Source organism: Podarcis pityusensis, assembly GCF_964106645.2.
Source record: "Podarcis pityusensis genome assembly, chromosome: 2".
Taxonomy (NCBI): domain Eukaryota; kingdom Metazoa; phylum Chordata; class Lepidosauria; order Squamata; family Lacertidae; genus Podarcis; species Podarcis pityusensis.
Window position 1 is genome coordinate 34,876,802 of NC_138029.1, and position 16,182 is coordinate 34,892,983.

The 16,182-nt window shown below is 45.1% G+C and overlaps 1 protein-coding gene across 3 annotated transcripts; it reads right to left on the reverse strand.

Moving 5' to 3' along the window:
* Positions 1-198: 198 nt before the first annotated feature.
* MIF4GD (MIF4G domain containing) lies at positions 199-12,646 on the reverse strand. 3 transcript variants are annotated; one of them, XM_080994075.1, is made up of 6 exons: positions 12,495-12,646; positions 7,323-7,458; positions 5,968-6,077; positions 4,555-4,710; positions 3,340-3,432; positions 199-2,655 (listed from the first exon to the last, which is right to left on the reverse strand). In XM_080994075.1, the coding sequence occupies exons 2-6, from the start codon at positions 7,402-7,404 to the stop codon at positions 2,428-2,430; spliced, it is 669 nt and encodes a 222-aa protein (XP_080850201.1). In that variant the 5' UTR covers positions 7,405-7,458; positions 12,495-12,646; the 3' UTR covers positions 199-2,427. The 3 variants fall into 3 exon arrangements, with proteins under 3 accessions (XP_080850201.1, XP_080850202.1, XP_080850203.1); XM_080994076.1 differs by lacking the exon at positions 12,495-12,646 and adding an exon at positions 12,159-12,487; XM_080994077.1 differs by lacking the exon at positions 12,495-12,646 and adding an exon at positions 7,791-8,124.
* Positions 12,647-16,182: the final 3,536 nt, after the last annotated feature.

A 16,182-nucleotide genomic window follows, 5' to 3' on the forward strand; every position in this document is an offset into this window, starting at 1 on the left:
TTTTTTTACTAGCTCCCCTGACTCCATAATACATATTCTGACCTAGAAAAAAGAAAGCGAAAGAACCAACTTTGATAAAAACCTCTGCCAGGTCACCTAGAGACAATTCTTGTTTGCCATAAGCAACTAGACAAGTGATTATTTATAACTCTGCTATTAAACAGCTTTCTGTTTGATGGATGGCAACGAGAGACTATATGCAGAAGTGTAAAATGTTTATTTTTAAAAGTTTCAAAGAGAACCAATCTTAACAAATGTACAATACTGTTGTTCAAAGTCGCTGTTGTATAAAAGTTACAAAATCAGTTTCTAGCTACATGTTCCCAAGGGAATAATTCTGCTGTGGAGTGAGGCTTTTGAACAGTGTTGGCTTCACACCTCCTGCAGGGAGAAGGCACTGCCTTTAGCTGTTAGCTACACCTGAGCTGGCCAGCAGTTGGGAAGAAAGGAGTAAGAGCATATTGAGGGCTGCAGGTTAGAAAGCAATTGAGCATCCTTCTCCTGCAGCTACGGAAGAATCAATATACTCATGAAAGCATCCTGTTAGAAAAGAAAGTGCTGGTTAAGTGTCAGGGTTTGGACCCTAGCATGCTGTTTCAAAATTATTAAGCAGCACACATGGAGCCAATAACTGGGCACCAATCTTTACAATACTCTTGTGACTAAGCCACACCACAGTCATGAATTTGTCCCCTGACCTCAGGAGAGCATTGTGTACATAATAAGAGCCCTGTTGGATCAGATCACAATCCTATCCAGTCCAGAATTCTGTTCCCATGTGCGGCCAATTGGCTGCCTATGCAAAGCCCATAAGCAGGAAATGGATCATGATAGCACTCTCCCCTCTTGTATTCCTCTGCAACTGGTATTCAGAGGCAATAAATAGCCATCATGGCTAGTAACCACTGATAGCTTTACCATGAATGAGTCTAATCCCTTCTTAAATACATCCAGGTTGGCACATCTTTGGGTAGGGAATTCCATAATTTATGTACTGTGTGAAGGAAGCCTTCGTTTTGTCTGTCCTGCCTCTCATACCCTTTAGTTTCTTTGGGTGACCCTGGGTTGTAGTATTACGTAGCCTCTTGAAAAATCTAAAACCCTAAGCAAATTTAACAGGGCTGTTATGCAGCCTATAAGCAGAGAGAAAGACTGCCCCTCTCCCAATCCTAAATATATTTTCTTGGAAATAAGGCCCCTTGATTCTGATAGCATATACTTCCACGCTAAGTGAGACGCAATCAACCCAGCAAAGGCCTCCTGGGGTTGTCTTATTTCAGACTGCCAGTTGGGGGTGACATGACTTTATGCTCTTCTTCAAAAAACACCTTGCTTTTGCAATGCTAGCATGGCAAAGAGAAGGGTTCCAGGCTTGCCCTGCCATGCTACTTTGTGTGTTCAGGGAGGGGTAGTCTAACTGCATCAGGGAGCATTTTAAAGCAGTCCAGTTCTGAACCACCTATCAATGAAATTGGTGTTATACACCTAGCATTGTCGCTTCCAGGTGTATTATTTTCCTATGACAAAGGAAAGGGAATAAAGCAGACCCCATTTTTCAAATTGCACCATTGTTTGCAAGAACAACGCATACTGTTTTTAATACTAATCTGTCACAAAAGTATTTCCACCCCTGCGTGCATGCTTGTGCCTTTAAAAAAACAAACAAGGAGTAGGACAAAAAAAGAAAGTCTCTGTTGTAGGTTGTTAATAGAACTAGTACCTGAACGAGCCACCTTTCTTTGATTTCAGAACAGTGGTAAAGTTTCTGATATCCCTCGTGCCTCATAGTGACTGCATGTAAACAGAGAGCAAACGAGGCTCCTGAAAGCATCCAAAATGGGTTTACAAGGCAGGAAATTGAAATGCCATGCTTGGGCTTTGATTACAGAATCACCTTCTCAACCAGAGGGCAAACAGAACAGCTATGGAACAGAGCATAAAATAACAAACTGCCACATGCTGCAGAGGGAGACAGATTCTTAGGCTTAGTGTGCTTTTGGAGTAAATAATGTTATCACCAGGCTGGTTTTAAACCATAGCCTTTTTTGTTTTAAGGCTGAATACATTAAAATTAGCATACAAAAGTAAGCTCGGAGAGAACTACCCTGTGTCAAATGTCAGTCCAGCTTGCGGCAGTGATTAATACAGGTTCCTATTTAGTGCAACACTATGGGAGCGGCAGTGGCAGAATGCGACCCTTTTCTCCTCTCCCAGCTCCCCAATTTCAGCCAGCGCAAAAGATCTATCGAGGGAGCAAGTTATACATTCTATATACAAAAAGTGCTAGGGTTCGGGTGGAGGGGAGGGAAGTATTAAAAATAATTGCAGCTTTGTTGTTGTTATGTGAAGTTTGCTGGTGCAAAGGTTCAGAGTGGAAATTCAAACTCTGGCTTTGGGCAGCATGAGCCAGGGTGAGCAACTGGCTGCTCAATCTGCGACCTCACTGTAATAGTACTTCTGGGCTGCATCTGTCATTTTCCAGTCGGCAGCCCGGAACTCAATGATCTCAAGCAAGAGTAGCTGGGAAAGGGAGGTAAGGCCCTCCTGCAGGAGGAAGCCGTCTCGCAGGAGGGAAAAAAGCTCATCCATCCTCTGGGTGTTCATCTTCTCAAGTTGTTCACCAATGCGGTGTAGCTGCAACACCAGACAGTCCACCTTAATGGAAGGAAATGAAAATGCTTCTGTTAAGAATCGGGGTGGTTGGGTGAAGGGGGTGGGGTGGGGAGTGTGTGCTGTACAGAAATGTCTCATGTTAGCATCTTGGCACTAAATCAGAAGAGAAGGGAAAAAATAAAGTAGGCTGCTAAACCGAATCTTGGGCTGCATTTTTTTGTGATTTGTTGCATTTTGGTTGTGTTCTTTGGATGTGCTTTTATTTCTTGTCTATGACTACTTTGTAATGAACTATTGTTTCCGTGCTGCAAGATGCCTTGAGCATGATTTTAATTATGGAGAGGCAGCATGCAAATAAAATGATGGCTGGGTGGATGCAGTGTTGTTTTTTTCCTTAAAAAAAATATTTAGGGGTACTCTCACTTTGACTCAAGGAAATCACCATTTTATCGTTCAAATCGGGGAAAATATATTCAGTAAATGGACAAAAGTACAAAGATTCACAAAATGTTTAGGGGGATGCGTCCCCCCAGAAAAAAACACTGGGTGGATGTGTGTAGAAAATAGCCTACTAAACAAAGGGAAAATTTGCATTCATTGCTCCAGGCTGAAAAAAGATTCCCACCCCTGGCCTAAAAGTTGTCCACCTTCCAATCCTCTTTACCAGGTGTGTTCTCACAGGACAGCAACCTGCTTTTGTCCCCACTGTGCTCTGAGAATACTCACCTCTTCCTCTTTCCGCAGGCTTTCTGGCTGCGCCAGTCGGAACAGGCAGTCATAAACTGGGTTCACCAGTGCCATCATTGGCATGTTATTGACCTGTGAAATAGGTGCACTTGTCAACTATCGCTCAGAATCATTATGGAATCGTTAGAGAGCCCCTCCCTGTGTGTGTGTCTTAAAAATCCCAGAAAGGTAGCTGTGTGTGCTAAGTCTCTTGAAACAAGAACAACCAAGAGCATCTGTGGCACCTTAAGAAAACTGTCACAAATGTACTGTGGCACAGCCTAGAGCCCTTTTGCATCAGATGCATGATTCCTTGACATCCCATCAGATGTCAAGGAAATAAAGAACTATCCGACTTTTAGAAGACATCTGAAGGCAACTCTGTTTAGGGAAGTTTTTAATGTGTGATACATCTTTGTTGGAAGCCGCCCAGAGTGGCTGGGGAAAACCAGCCAGATGGGTGGGGTAGAAATAATAAATTATTATTATTCAAATTATTATAACAGGAAGGACCAAACTGCAAGGACCCCCATGGCAGGCTGCTTCTAAAAGCTGTCCTGCTGCTACATCTAGACCATGAACCTTCCGGACTGCAAGAAGAATTTCTGTACAAGTGACATATGCAAAGACCACCCAGTTGCACTCATTTGAATTAAGGCCTCCTGCAGCAGCCCCAGTCATTTCAGGTGAGTGCCCCAGATGTGGAATGCTTTTCCCACAGAGGTTGCCAGGCACTCACCTTATCATCCTTTGGGTGCCAGGCAAATGCCTTTTTATTTCCCCCAAGTATTTTAGATGCACGTTTAATTCCGTTCAATGTTTTATGCTGCATTTTTCAATCTTCTTGGATTGAATGGCAGCATTAAAACAAAAACAAAACACAACCCTAAACACAACCACATTCCCTCATTGTGAGAGCAGCACATGAACTAGCCCCAGGTCTGGATAATACAGTGGACGCTTGGGTTGTGAACGTGATCCGTGTGTGATGCACGTTCACAACCTGTATCTGCGCATGCGTGGGTTGCGATTTGTTGCTTCTGTGCATGCATAAAGTGCAATTTAGCACTTCTGCGCTTGCGCGACCGTCGAAACCCGGAAGTAACCCGTTCCGGTACTTCCGGGTTTCGGCACATCCGTAACCTGAAAAAACGCAACCTGAAGCGTCTGTAACCTAAGGTATGACTGTACACCAGTTCTGAAGTTTGGTCTTACCCTCAGGTAATCAAAGATGTTACAGATAAAAGTGACATAGCAGATCCAGGCCTGGAGGGAGCGGGCTCGCAGTTCATCCCGGTCTTTATACTCCTGCTGAAGTCGGTTGAGGAGCCCCCGCCGAAAGACACTCTGGCCCACCTGTTTGCTCTCCGCCTGCGACAAAGGCAAAGAGGTGAAGCGCCAGAAGGATGCTGTGTGCAATCTCAGCTGTGGCAGCAGGCTGTCTGGGCTTATCTCTCTCTCTCTTTCTCTTCCTCTCTCATGCTTCAAAACACACCACCGTGCAGAAAAAGTTCTGGCACGATGAAGCAGGAGCCTATAGGTGCAAAAAAGTTCAGAGGGGAGGCAAAACTGAGACAGGTCACTAATGAGAGTTTTGCTCACCACGTCTGGTCTGGAGTTGAAGGGATAGATTCACCTTCTTGCCCTCTCACAGCTGGGCTGGACACCCAAAATATTCAGCAGGGCAGGCCAAACCAAGCTCCATCTGCAGGAAAGGAAGCATGGCTGGTGGTAGAGCCAAAGTGAACAGCATGCACATCTAGAACGGCTTTTATGCAACCTACAGGCTCCTTTTGTATATCCTTAACAGATATATATACACACACATATATATGCTTATGTATGTGTGTGTGTATACAGACATGCACACACACATGCACAAGTTTTCCCGAAGCCTCTCCACTATGTTTTCTTGGGAAAGCTCCCCAGCCCTCTCGACTTGTAGAAAATTTTATTTCATGTTGGGTTCTTGCTTTAACAAAAAATCAATAATGATGCAGTAATGTCGTTTCCCTCTGATCTCACCCACCTACGTCTCATCCTTGCACCAACCATGCTGGATATACAAAACAAGAAAAGCAGAAAAGAGGGCAGGAACATCTAAACAAAAACTGGCTAGGAGATGGTGAGATGCATTTTTTAAATCACTTGCAGCAATGTTGGCCTCCCCATGCAAGACCACTTAGATCATCTGGAAACTTTACCAATGGCACCACACCCTACAAAGTATCACTGGGGAGTGATCCCAAGAGGGTGAATTTCTACTGCTGCCCCAACATTTTTGAATACCTTCCCTCTGCCATATATGAAGCATCATCAGTTATCCACTTCAGATGTCTAGTAAAGATGTATCTTCTCATGCATGCTTTCACTGCTCTGTAAGATTGGATCCTTATATCTGGATTTCTGTTTTTATCGCATTGTTTTATTTTGGTTTTTTTTTGTTTCTTATGCATGGCTTAGATTTTTTTAAAAAAAATATTGTTTAGAAATACTTTTAAATAAAACAGCGTATATGAATAGTATGTTATTTATATGCAAATAAAATTTCCAGAATAGTTGCATATGGTGAACAGCTGTGATGTGAAAACTAGCAGTTTCCAAAACATGGCATGCTCATTCTCCCACCTGGATAATGGTGTAGCAGATGCGCCCGGCCTCTTTGCTGAACACAGAGTCTTTGAGGGACTGGTCCACAATTACGTTGGCAACCTTCTCCAGATCTACACTGCTGGGGTCTGTAAAAGAAGTGTAACGCTATCAGTGCTGCCTCAAAACAAGCATACCTTTGCATCATTCTGTATGTTTAAAACTGCACAGTAATTGATGGGTTCCTTCTTCTTTTTTGCTGGATATTTTATTTATGGATCAAAACTGTCTCTGTAGGAATGGTGCTGTTTGCAAACCTTTCTGCATCACAAATCTCCTGGAAGGAAGAGTGATCTGCTATTCCATCTTAAAGGCAGGAGAAATCTGAGGCCAAAAAGTGAGTGACATGCCTGAGCTGTGTCATATCTGCCCCTACAAATTTAATCCAGTTTTAAACTGCCACTGATCCCAACAAAGCAAACATTGGGACCTGTAGTTCCATAAAGAGCTTAGTCATTCTAATGAAGTATTTTCAGCATTCTCATTATATTACATTCCTAGGATACTTTGGAAGAAACTGTGACCTCACAGGTAGGCAAAAATGCGTCCTCCAGGTGTTGTTGGAATATAGCTCCCATTCGTCCCACCTTGCATAGCCAAAGGTCAGGGATGGTGGCGAGAAGCAACAGAAGTTGGAGAAGGCTGCTCTATAGCACGGCAAGTCAGGAGCCATCTAAGGACGATGGGCTGTCTCAATAGTAGAATCTTACATATATCAGTTCAGCTTCTTCTTTTGCTTTCTCTGCTGCAGGCTAAATTGGGACAGCCATGCACATGCCTTATCAGAGTATAGCACTTTGTAGCTTACATTACAAATCCACCTGAACTCACCTGTAGTGAAGAGTGCAGCAGCAAACATTATCTACCTGAACGTTTAAATCTGTTCTTATCAGTAACATCTGATGCACCATCTGTTTGAAGACTAGCCAATAAATGGACATACAGAGTTCTAGTGTTACGGGAGGGGGAGAAAAACTTCTCTATCCACTTTCTCAACATAGTGCAGAATTTTATCATGTCTCCTCTCACTTGTCTTTCTTTGTCCCACCCCCCCCATTCATTAAAAAGGTCCCAGGTGCTTCAAACGTGTCTCATAGGGGGAGTCGCACCATCCCCTTGATCATTTTGGCTCCCCTCTCCAAACCTTTTCTAACCCTGAAGAAGATTTTAAGGAATGGGCAATTCATATCAGAGCACACACAACCCTTCACAATGTTGATAGGCCCAAACAGCTCCAAATCTAGCAGTGAATTATGCTTGATTCATGGCAATGGGGAGGAGGGACAGGGGGGAAAACAGGGAGGGGGGGAGGGAGAAAAGGGAGAGATACTGACCTTTGAGGGCTGTTTTGAGTAGCTGCTGAATCTCTGTATCAAACGTGTGTATTTTATATTCTTCTTTGCCTGTGTCCCCCATCTCTTTCCCTCCTTCAGTGGCGACAGATCAGGGGAGCAGCTGAGTTAGTGGTAACTGCGGGGAGAGAAGCGATCAGGTACTGATTATCCCAAAAAGGGAAGGAGACAGTATTAGCCATGGCTTTTCAGATGCTCTCATTCTCCGCTGAACAGGAAAATGGAACTGCCAGTTACACTGGAGTTCCTGAAATGAAACTACATTCCTCATAACAAAGAAAAAGTTGTTGCAAAATCTCCTCAGACAAGGATGGTACTTCTGCTTCTCTCCCCCCACCCCCGCATTATCTCTGTTCTATCTACAAGGGTGTTGGGAGTTTTTTGCTATTTCACCCACTTAAGATTTAAGGAGGGAACGCCTTTGTTTTGGGCTGAAATATCCAGGCTTACCTGCCCACCCTGTTCAGTGCCAAACCAAATTTAACTGCCACATCGCCCCCTGAATACTGAATAGACAACAGACCAAACGCATCATTGCTCACTCATCAGAATTCCGCAGCTGTGACATGTGTTTTCACTGCAATTGGTGAAAAGTGAGATGACAAAACAAGGGATGCTTCCAGCGAAAACATATAGCACTCTGGGATCTATGCAAAAGGATGTGGGGTGGGAATGCAGGAGAGGAAACAACTGCTCCTTTCCCACTGGGTTTCCAGTTAGTTTCTGTCATTCCAAAGGTCTTTGGCTTTACTTCAAGTGGCTAGTCCTCTGCAACTCTTAGCCCTTGGTTATATCTCATAACTCCTCCTTGTTCTCAGTATTCAAGCTCATCTGTCACTCACCCCTTCTGATGGGGATTGCCCATGCACAAAGCACAACAGGATCAGGGACACTATTTTAGTAGAGAGGAACACATACAGGTTAGTTAGTAGGTGTTAGGGACAAGATTAAGCATGTCCAAAGGCCTGCTCTTGCAAAACATTCATGACGATATGACAAGTGAGCAGAATTTTTAAAAAGCATTTGTTATGCATATTTTCTATAATTTAATAATAGCTATGTACATTTATGGTTATTTGTTTATTCCATATGTCTGCCACATTTTCTTCAAGGAGCTCAAGGCATACATGGTTGTCTCCCTCTTCAATTAATCACACAATAACTCTGGGAGGTAGGTTGGTCTGAGAGGCAGTGACCAGCCCAAAGTTTTGGTGATCAAGTGGAGATTTGATTCCTGGCCTCCCAGGTCCTAGTCTGACATTTTACCCAGTCTTTCTCAACTTTGGGTCCCCGGATGTTGTTTGACTACAACTCCCATCATCCCTGACCACTGGTTCCGCTAGCTAGGGGTGATGGGTGTTGTAGTCCAACAACATCTGGGAACCAAGAGGTTGAGAAAGGCTGCTCTAACCACTTCACCACACTGGCTCTTGCAAGCCTATTTTCATACAGTTTCCCATACAATACTAACATGACCCAACCTGAACTGCTGATATCAGATAGGATCAAGGGCTTTCTGGTTGGTGCTGCTATATTATATTTGTAGTAGTAGTAGGCTTTAATCCTGCTCTTCAAAAAAAAAAAAAAAAAAAATTCCCAGGGTGGCTTACAAAGAAACAACAGCAACAACATAATAAAGCAATAAAAACCACTCATCACATGATACAAACAGTAGAAACAAAAAGAAGAAATAAAAACTTCTTTAAAAAGATAAAGCAGATTAAAGCAGATATGAGGAAAGAAAAAGAAGAAGAAGAATTAATTTCTACCCCACCTATCTGGCTGGGTTTCCCCAGCCACTCTAGGTGGCTTTCAACAAAATATTAAAAATACAATAAAACCAGACATTAAAAACTTCCCTAAACAGGACTGCCTTCATATGTCAGATAATTGTTTATTTCCTTGACATCTGATGGGAGGGCATTCCACAAGGCGGGTGCCACAACCGAGAAGGCCCTCTGCCTGGTTCCCTGTAATCTCACATCTCACAGTGAGGGAACTACCAGAAGGCCCTCGGAGCTGGACCTCAGTGTCCAGGATGAACGATGGGGGTGGAAACGCTCCTTCAGGTATACTGGGCTGAGGCCATTTAGGACTTTAAACACTTTGAATTGTGCTCAGAAACGTACTGGGAGCCAATGTAGGTCTTTCAGGACCAGTGTAATATGGTCTCAGTGGCCGCTCCCAGTCACCAGTCTAGCTGCCGCATTCTGGATTAATTATAGTTTCCGAGTCACCTTCAAAGGTAGCCTCACGTAGAGTGCGTTGCAGTAGTCCAAGCAGGAGATAACTAGAGAATGCACCACTCTGGTGAGACAGTCTGCAGGCAGGTAGGAAACCCAGCCAGATATAAATAATAAGTTGTTGTTGTTGTCATCAGCCTGCGTACCAGATGGAGCTGGTAGACAGCTGCCCTGGACACAGAATTGATCTGTGCCTCCATGGACAGCTGTGAGCCAATTGACTCCCAGGCTGCACACCTGCTCCCTCAGGGGCACAGTTACCCCATTCAGAACCAGGAAGTCCTCCACACCCACCCACCCCCTGTCCCCCCCAAATAGTACTTTTGTCTTGTCAGGATTCAACCTCAATCTGTTAGCCACCCATCCTCCAACCACCTCCATTGGGAGGGAGCTTTCCATAACCTGGGCACCATCACTAAGGTCTTTCTCCCCAATAGTCATTGGCTTTACCCCCAATGCCAGCGGGCATCCAAATAATGGCCTCTGTTGCATTATCTGTCGGCACATGTGGAGGCAGACGGTCCTTCAAACTGGGAAGGACTTTAAATGTCAAAATGAACACTCTGAATTGAGCTGTAAATGGACAGGGAGCTTGTGCTAATCGATGAAGCACCAGCATGATGTGATTAAAACTGGCCCTGGTCCCAGTTAGCCATCTAGCAGTAAGTATCAGAATGTGTATCACACTGCAGCAGTCTAATCTGAAGGTTAACAGAGCACAGATTCCTCCCTCAAGGTAGGGTCACAGCTGGTGCAGTCAGCCAATCTGGCAAAAGGCATTCTCAGGCTCAAAGAGGGACCACCAGGGACAAAGGCGGCCCCAGACTATGAAATAGCTATAGTAATGTTATCAGCATAGTGCAGGCACACCTTTTCTACTAAACGACAACAACGAAGGGATTCGTCCCTTTGGCATACATACAGTAATTCAGAGCCAGTTCCTTTGATATGCCTGCAAGTGACTTCTTGAACAAAATCCCTGTGTACATTTACTCACATAACTTCAGAGGGACTAAATCCTGCAAATTCACCCCTTCGGCTCCGGGAACATGTTTCAACTTTATAATTCACAGAAGGGGATCAGTACAGCTTCACTGTGACAATGTTCACATATAAAGGTTGCTTTTGTGAACTATAGCTTTTGTTCTCTTTTCTGATAGTCAGCTGCAAGTGTATAATGTCAGAATGCACTTTAGATGTGACCTGGCTACAGATATGGATACTCCTGAAATGTAAAGTCACGGTATGAGAGACCAAGTGGGGGATAGCAACTACTACTACTACTATTAAATTTCTATGTCTATACTGTTGTTAAACCATGCTTGGGTTCCAGACTACTCCCATAATACTCATGTTTCTGCACATACCAGATCTGCCACACAAACATCTCTGTGCTTAGTTCATGGCAGTTATTACATGCAGAAGATAAACATTATCAGTGCTGCAAAGTTAATGATTTCTGTGCACAACAACTTGCCATCAACCATATGCAAACTCTCCTGAGTTTGCGTAGGTGCTGATTTGGCCACAAGGCCCCCTAGTTCAGTGAGAAAGCCCAGGAATAAATATCCAGCAAAAAAAAAAAAAGGAAGGGGAAAAAAAAAGATCTTAGCGAGCAAGGACTAGGATATATTATCATACCAGCCTTTCTCAAAGTCATTCCCTCCAGATGATTTGGACTACAACTCCCATTCTTCCTGTATGCTAACTGCAATGCTAACTGGGGCTGAGTTGTAGTCCAAAACACCTGGAAGGCACCACATTGGAGAAGACTGGAACAGACCATGCTGGGAGAGGTAGTATAATGATCTGACTCAATATAAGGCACCTTTGTAGACATTACCTCAGCAAAGGTCTGGCAGGCAGTTATCCTGGATTACAGAGATTACAAATTAGATTGTTGTTGTTTGGCCTTGCCATTTTTGTCAGTTGTGGCAATTTCAATTGGATTTATTAAAAAAAAATATGACAAGGAGATTCAAACCATGATCCCTTCCAAAGGCATACATAAGTCAGAATGGGCTTGTTCATACTATAGCTGGCCAAAAACTCCTTTATGAGTCATGGAGATGTTCTGACAATACACTGAAAGGATTGCCAAGATTAGACGGGTGAGCATGGGCATGCCAGGTCACATTCCCTTCTACATTGCTGGAAGAGTTACATGCACAGCCCAACTGTGTGCACAGGTTTTACAGGGGCCAAAGATGTAAACCAGTCTAGGGACGGGAAGGGGACATATTTTGGGCACAACTTGCTGAAGACAAAGTTGTCTGACTATGTGCCACAACTACCTTTCAGCCTAACCTATCTCACAGAGGTTGTGTGAGAATAAAATGGAAATTGGGGGAGGAAACCTATGTACGCAACTTTGAGCTCTCTGGAGGAAAAGTGGGATATAAACAGAATAAGAATAAGAATAAGCATCTGAACTTGAACAGAGAAGGATCGCTTGTAAAATCCAGAAAGCCCAAGTCAGGAAGGCAGATGGGAGAGAAAATGCTCCACGCCCGTTAAGAAGCGGGCGTTTCTTTCTGAAACTAACAAGGAAGAGAGATTTTCAAATGTCACCAACCTGCTTTGTTTGGGGTTTTTTATGCCTCCACTTTCAGGACTGGAGTGAGGTGCATCTTTACGAGGGAAGAGAAGCCCGCCCAGCCCAGCCCAGCCAGCTAGTCAGCCCCCCCTCACCCTAATTCTTTTTGGTTTCTGGTTCGGGTCGGTGGAGGTAGATCAGGAAAAAGCCCACAGCCATGAAGAACAGCAGCAGGAGCAGGAAAGGCAGCAACTCAAGCATGGAGTGCAAATGCAGGATGGGCATCCTGCACCAATTCGACCCGCCACCAGCAAAATAAAAACAATAATATATATTTTTTTAAAAAATTGCCCAGCTGCTGCTGCTCTCCCTTACTTTTCACCCGCTTTTGGTGTCAGGCGGAGACTCCTGGAAGACGAATTCTTTCCATTGCTTGCAAACCCGGAGGGTTTCCTCTTAGGTCATTTCCTAGCAGGCTGAGCCAAGCGGGAGGAGAGTTTGTGATCGGAAGGCGGCGGAGGCAGCGCCACCTGCTGGAAGGTTCTGAGCAGGGCTTGGAGGGAATCTTCCTGCCTGGGTTGTGAGGCGTTTGTTTTTTTTTTAATTAGTTTTTTTTTAATAAAGATTTTCCTGCATTGACAAATAAACAGGGGAAAGCACATGTCCTTTCAACTTTCACAGTTCGTTTACATGCAGTGTTGTATTTGTCGTTTCACGTGGAACCTGAGAAGCCCGCCAAGCAGGTGCAAAGCAGGTGTGAGGGACGGAGCCAGAGGCAGAAATTAAATGGTGGCTCAGAGAGGGCAGAGCCTATTGCACTTCACGAGCCACACATCGGTTTGACACTGTCACTGACTCTGCGCGCACACACACACACGTTATTCAAGGCGCACTCCTGAACGTATTTGGTTTTAAGCAGCTCCCTTGTGAATATGCCTAAATATTGGAGACCTCCTCAGGCCCTTCTCTGTTGCTCCCGCCTTTTGGAAGTGAGGAGCTTGTTATGCATTTTGTGTTTTTGACTTGTATTTTTATGCTGTGAACCGCCCTGAAATCTACGGATGAAGGGCGGTATACAAATTTAATAAATAACAATGATAACAAAGCAACGATTTCCAGCAGCAACATCCCATGGGTGGGGGCTCCTTTTACACAGAGGTGTTTGCCTATGGTCAGCTCTGCTTAATTATAGGTGCTCCAGTCAAGGCTTTATACAGGCTTTCTGCCAGGACTTGAATGGATGAGCAGAAGGCAAGGAAGCAGATCTTGTCTGGATATTAGAAAATATCCTAATAGGGGGAAGGTTGCAGCTGCTAGGCACACCCCAAAATGCAAGTGGGCCTAATGGCCACATTACCAAATAGTCAAGCATTAGGATTTAACTAGAAAGCTTCAAAGCGGTGGCTTTCAACCAGTGTGCCATGACGCCCTGGGGTGCCCTGAATGATGGTCGGGGGGGGGCGACAGGGCAACACTGGCCTCTGTCCCTCTTTCCTTCCTTCCATCCTCTGATGCCCTCTCACGTTTCTGCCTCCCAAAGGCTTGCACAGCTGTCTGTTGCAGCAGCCCTGGTTACAAGCTCCCCAGGTGAATGGTGGCTCTGGGGATGGCCGGGGGTGTTGGTTGCCAGGAGCTGAGGTGGCCTCGGAGTAAGCAAGCAAGCGGGTGAGGGAGCCCAGCCAGCCAGTTTGCCAGCCCTTGCTGTTGGGAATCGACAGACAAGTGGGAGGCCGGGCAGGCAGGCCTTTCTTGTTCTTGCTGTGTGTAAAGCTTGACTGGGATCCAAGTGCCTGGCACCGAAGGGGAGCCTTTCTGCCATGCAGGCCCAACAGTGCCCGTTGCCTTCCAAGGTGGGCAAGATGGTGGCCTCACGTTCACCTTTGGCCAGACTCCATTGGGCATCCTCTTCCCAGACCCCTCTGGGGCGGCATAAGGAGGAACCTCTCATTGTGGTGGGGTGGGGTAGCTCAGAGGCCAGGGGCGGCTGCCCTGAAGACTCCCAAGGAGAGGGGAGAGGAGGCTGAGGGAACACGCCACAAGGGAGAGTGTTTGAAAAGGGGTGAAGGGCTGCTGGCTCTGCAGGAAGGGGTGACATAACTGGGCTCCTGAGCCCCACAGGGGTGCCGCAGAAAGAACGTAGTTGGTCAAGGGAGCCGTGGACTCAAAAAGGTTGTAAACCTCTGGGTTATAGGATTGCTCAGAAGACCCACTATGGATGTGTATCTACAGCAGTGCAGGCACAAGGCCCGTTCATATGCTTGTGCAGCTGCTAAAGAGGCATGACAGCTGGGAACATTAGCATGGGGTACAGGACAGGCAAGTGCAGTCCTATTCCCTTTTCATTCAGGGCTCAAAGCAATATTGACAGATCAATACCAAAAGTGTGGTGTTAGTGGGCATATTCTGCTGATCACATAGTCAATCACAGAATTGTAGAGTTGGAAGGGACCTGAAGAGTCATCTGATCCACTCCACTGCAATGCAAGAATCACAGCTGAGCTAATGTACGTATGTCAAGCTATCAGTGGGCATTATTTATTCATTTATTGAATTTATATCCCACCTTTTCTCCAAGGAGCATAAGGTGGTGTATATGGTTCTCCCCCCCCCCTTCATTTAATCCCCACAACAACCCTGTGAGGTAGGTTAGGCTGAGAGGCAGTGACTGGCCCACGGTTACCCAGTGAACTTTATGGATGAGTAGAGATTTGAACCATGGTCTCCCAGGTCCTGGTCTGCTTGTTTCCCTGCGCCAAACTCCTATTCAACAAAGCTGTCATCTGTGCATGTGCAACTGCTCTCCCAAAGGTACACACCTCAGCTTAACCATGCCTTCCATGCCTTTTCAAATATGATGGAAGCTGCTTTGAGGGAAAGTGAATGAAACAGGAGTATTTCTCAGGAAACCACAGAATACCTATGGATTGTGTGCAACATAATGTGTACTCAGTTTCAAACACCTGTGGTGGGAGCACACAAGAGTAAGCAGTAATGCATACACAAGACTAGGGCACTGGTAACTCTAGGGAGCAACTGGACATCAAAATTCCTATATCCAGAGACAATGATGTTGCTTTTGAAGATGAAACACTGGAGAAGGGTAGGATGGATACAGCAGTAGCACAGTGGAACAGCATGTGCAGCAGGTTACAGCTAGGGTATGAAAATGATCCCTGCCACTCCTAGGCCACATAAACTAATACTGTGACCCAACACAAGGAAGCTTCTTATGCTCAGAATCGGGGATGGAGAATCTGTGGTGCTCGGTCCTCCCATGCTGTTAGACTAACAACCCCCCAATTATCGGCCATGCTGGCTGGGATTATAGGAGTTAGAACCCAAGAACATTGGGAGTATTCCCCATCCCTGCTCAAAATGGATTAAACAGTTGAAAGATGGTATGCTCACACTTACCTTTGTGAAACAGCAGCATTTTACCCCAACCTTAACTTCAGCAGCAGGTACTTACTTTGATTCCCTGTGGTATACATTGCCAAAGAAAGCAGGGTCCTCCATCCCTCAGCCACATCCATCCAATGCATTAGTCACCTTACCAGCATTCTGTATAGAACACTTCCAGCTTAATTCCATTGACACCCTTCCCAGGAGCAAAACACTTGACATAAAAACAGCATTAATCCTGCCTTGCTGGACAGTACTTAGGCCTACTTTTTGATGCGTGGGATAAATCACCCAGTAGTATTGTCTGCACCAATTAGGTCAGCCATCTGTTGTTTTAATAGTCCTTCATGCCTCTTGGACTGACCCAGCTTATGCTGATCTAATTAAGATACCACAGCTTTGCAAGACAAAATGAGCATAGTGCTGCTCCTTCTTGTGTGACAACAGCACCCTCTTGTGAATTCAGCTGTGAACTTTGAAGTGAATCAAATATTGGCACATGATATACAGGCTATGTTCCATTTCCGCTGGAATCCAGCTAATTAACAGCCAGCTAGTGCTATTGTTTTCATCTCCGTCTGGAGGTGCCAACTTTCCAACCATTCCCTGCTTCTGTGTATGCTTTTAACAGCAGCCTGATGCGCAGAGCTTAGTCAGTGAG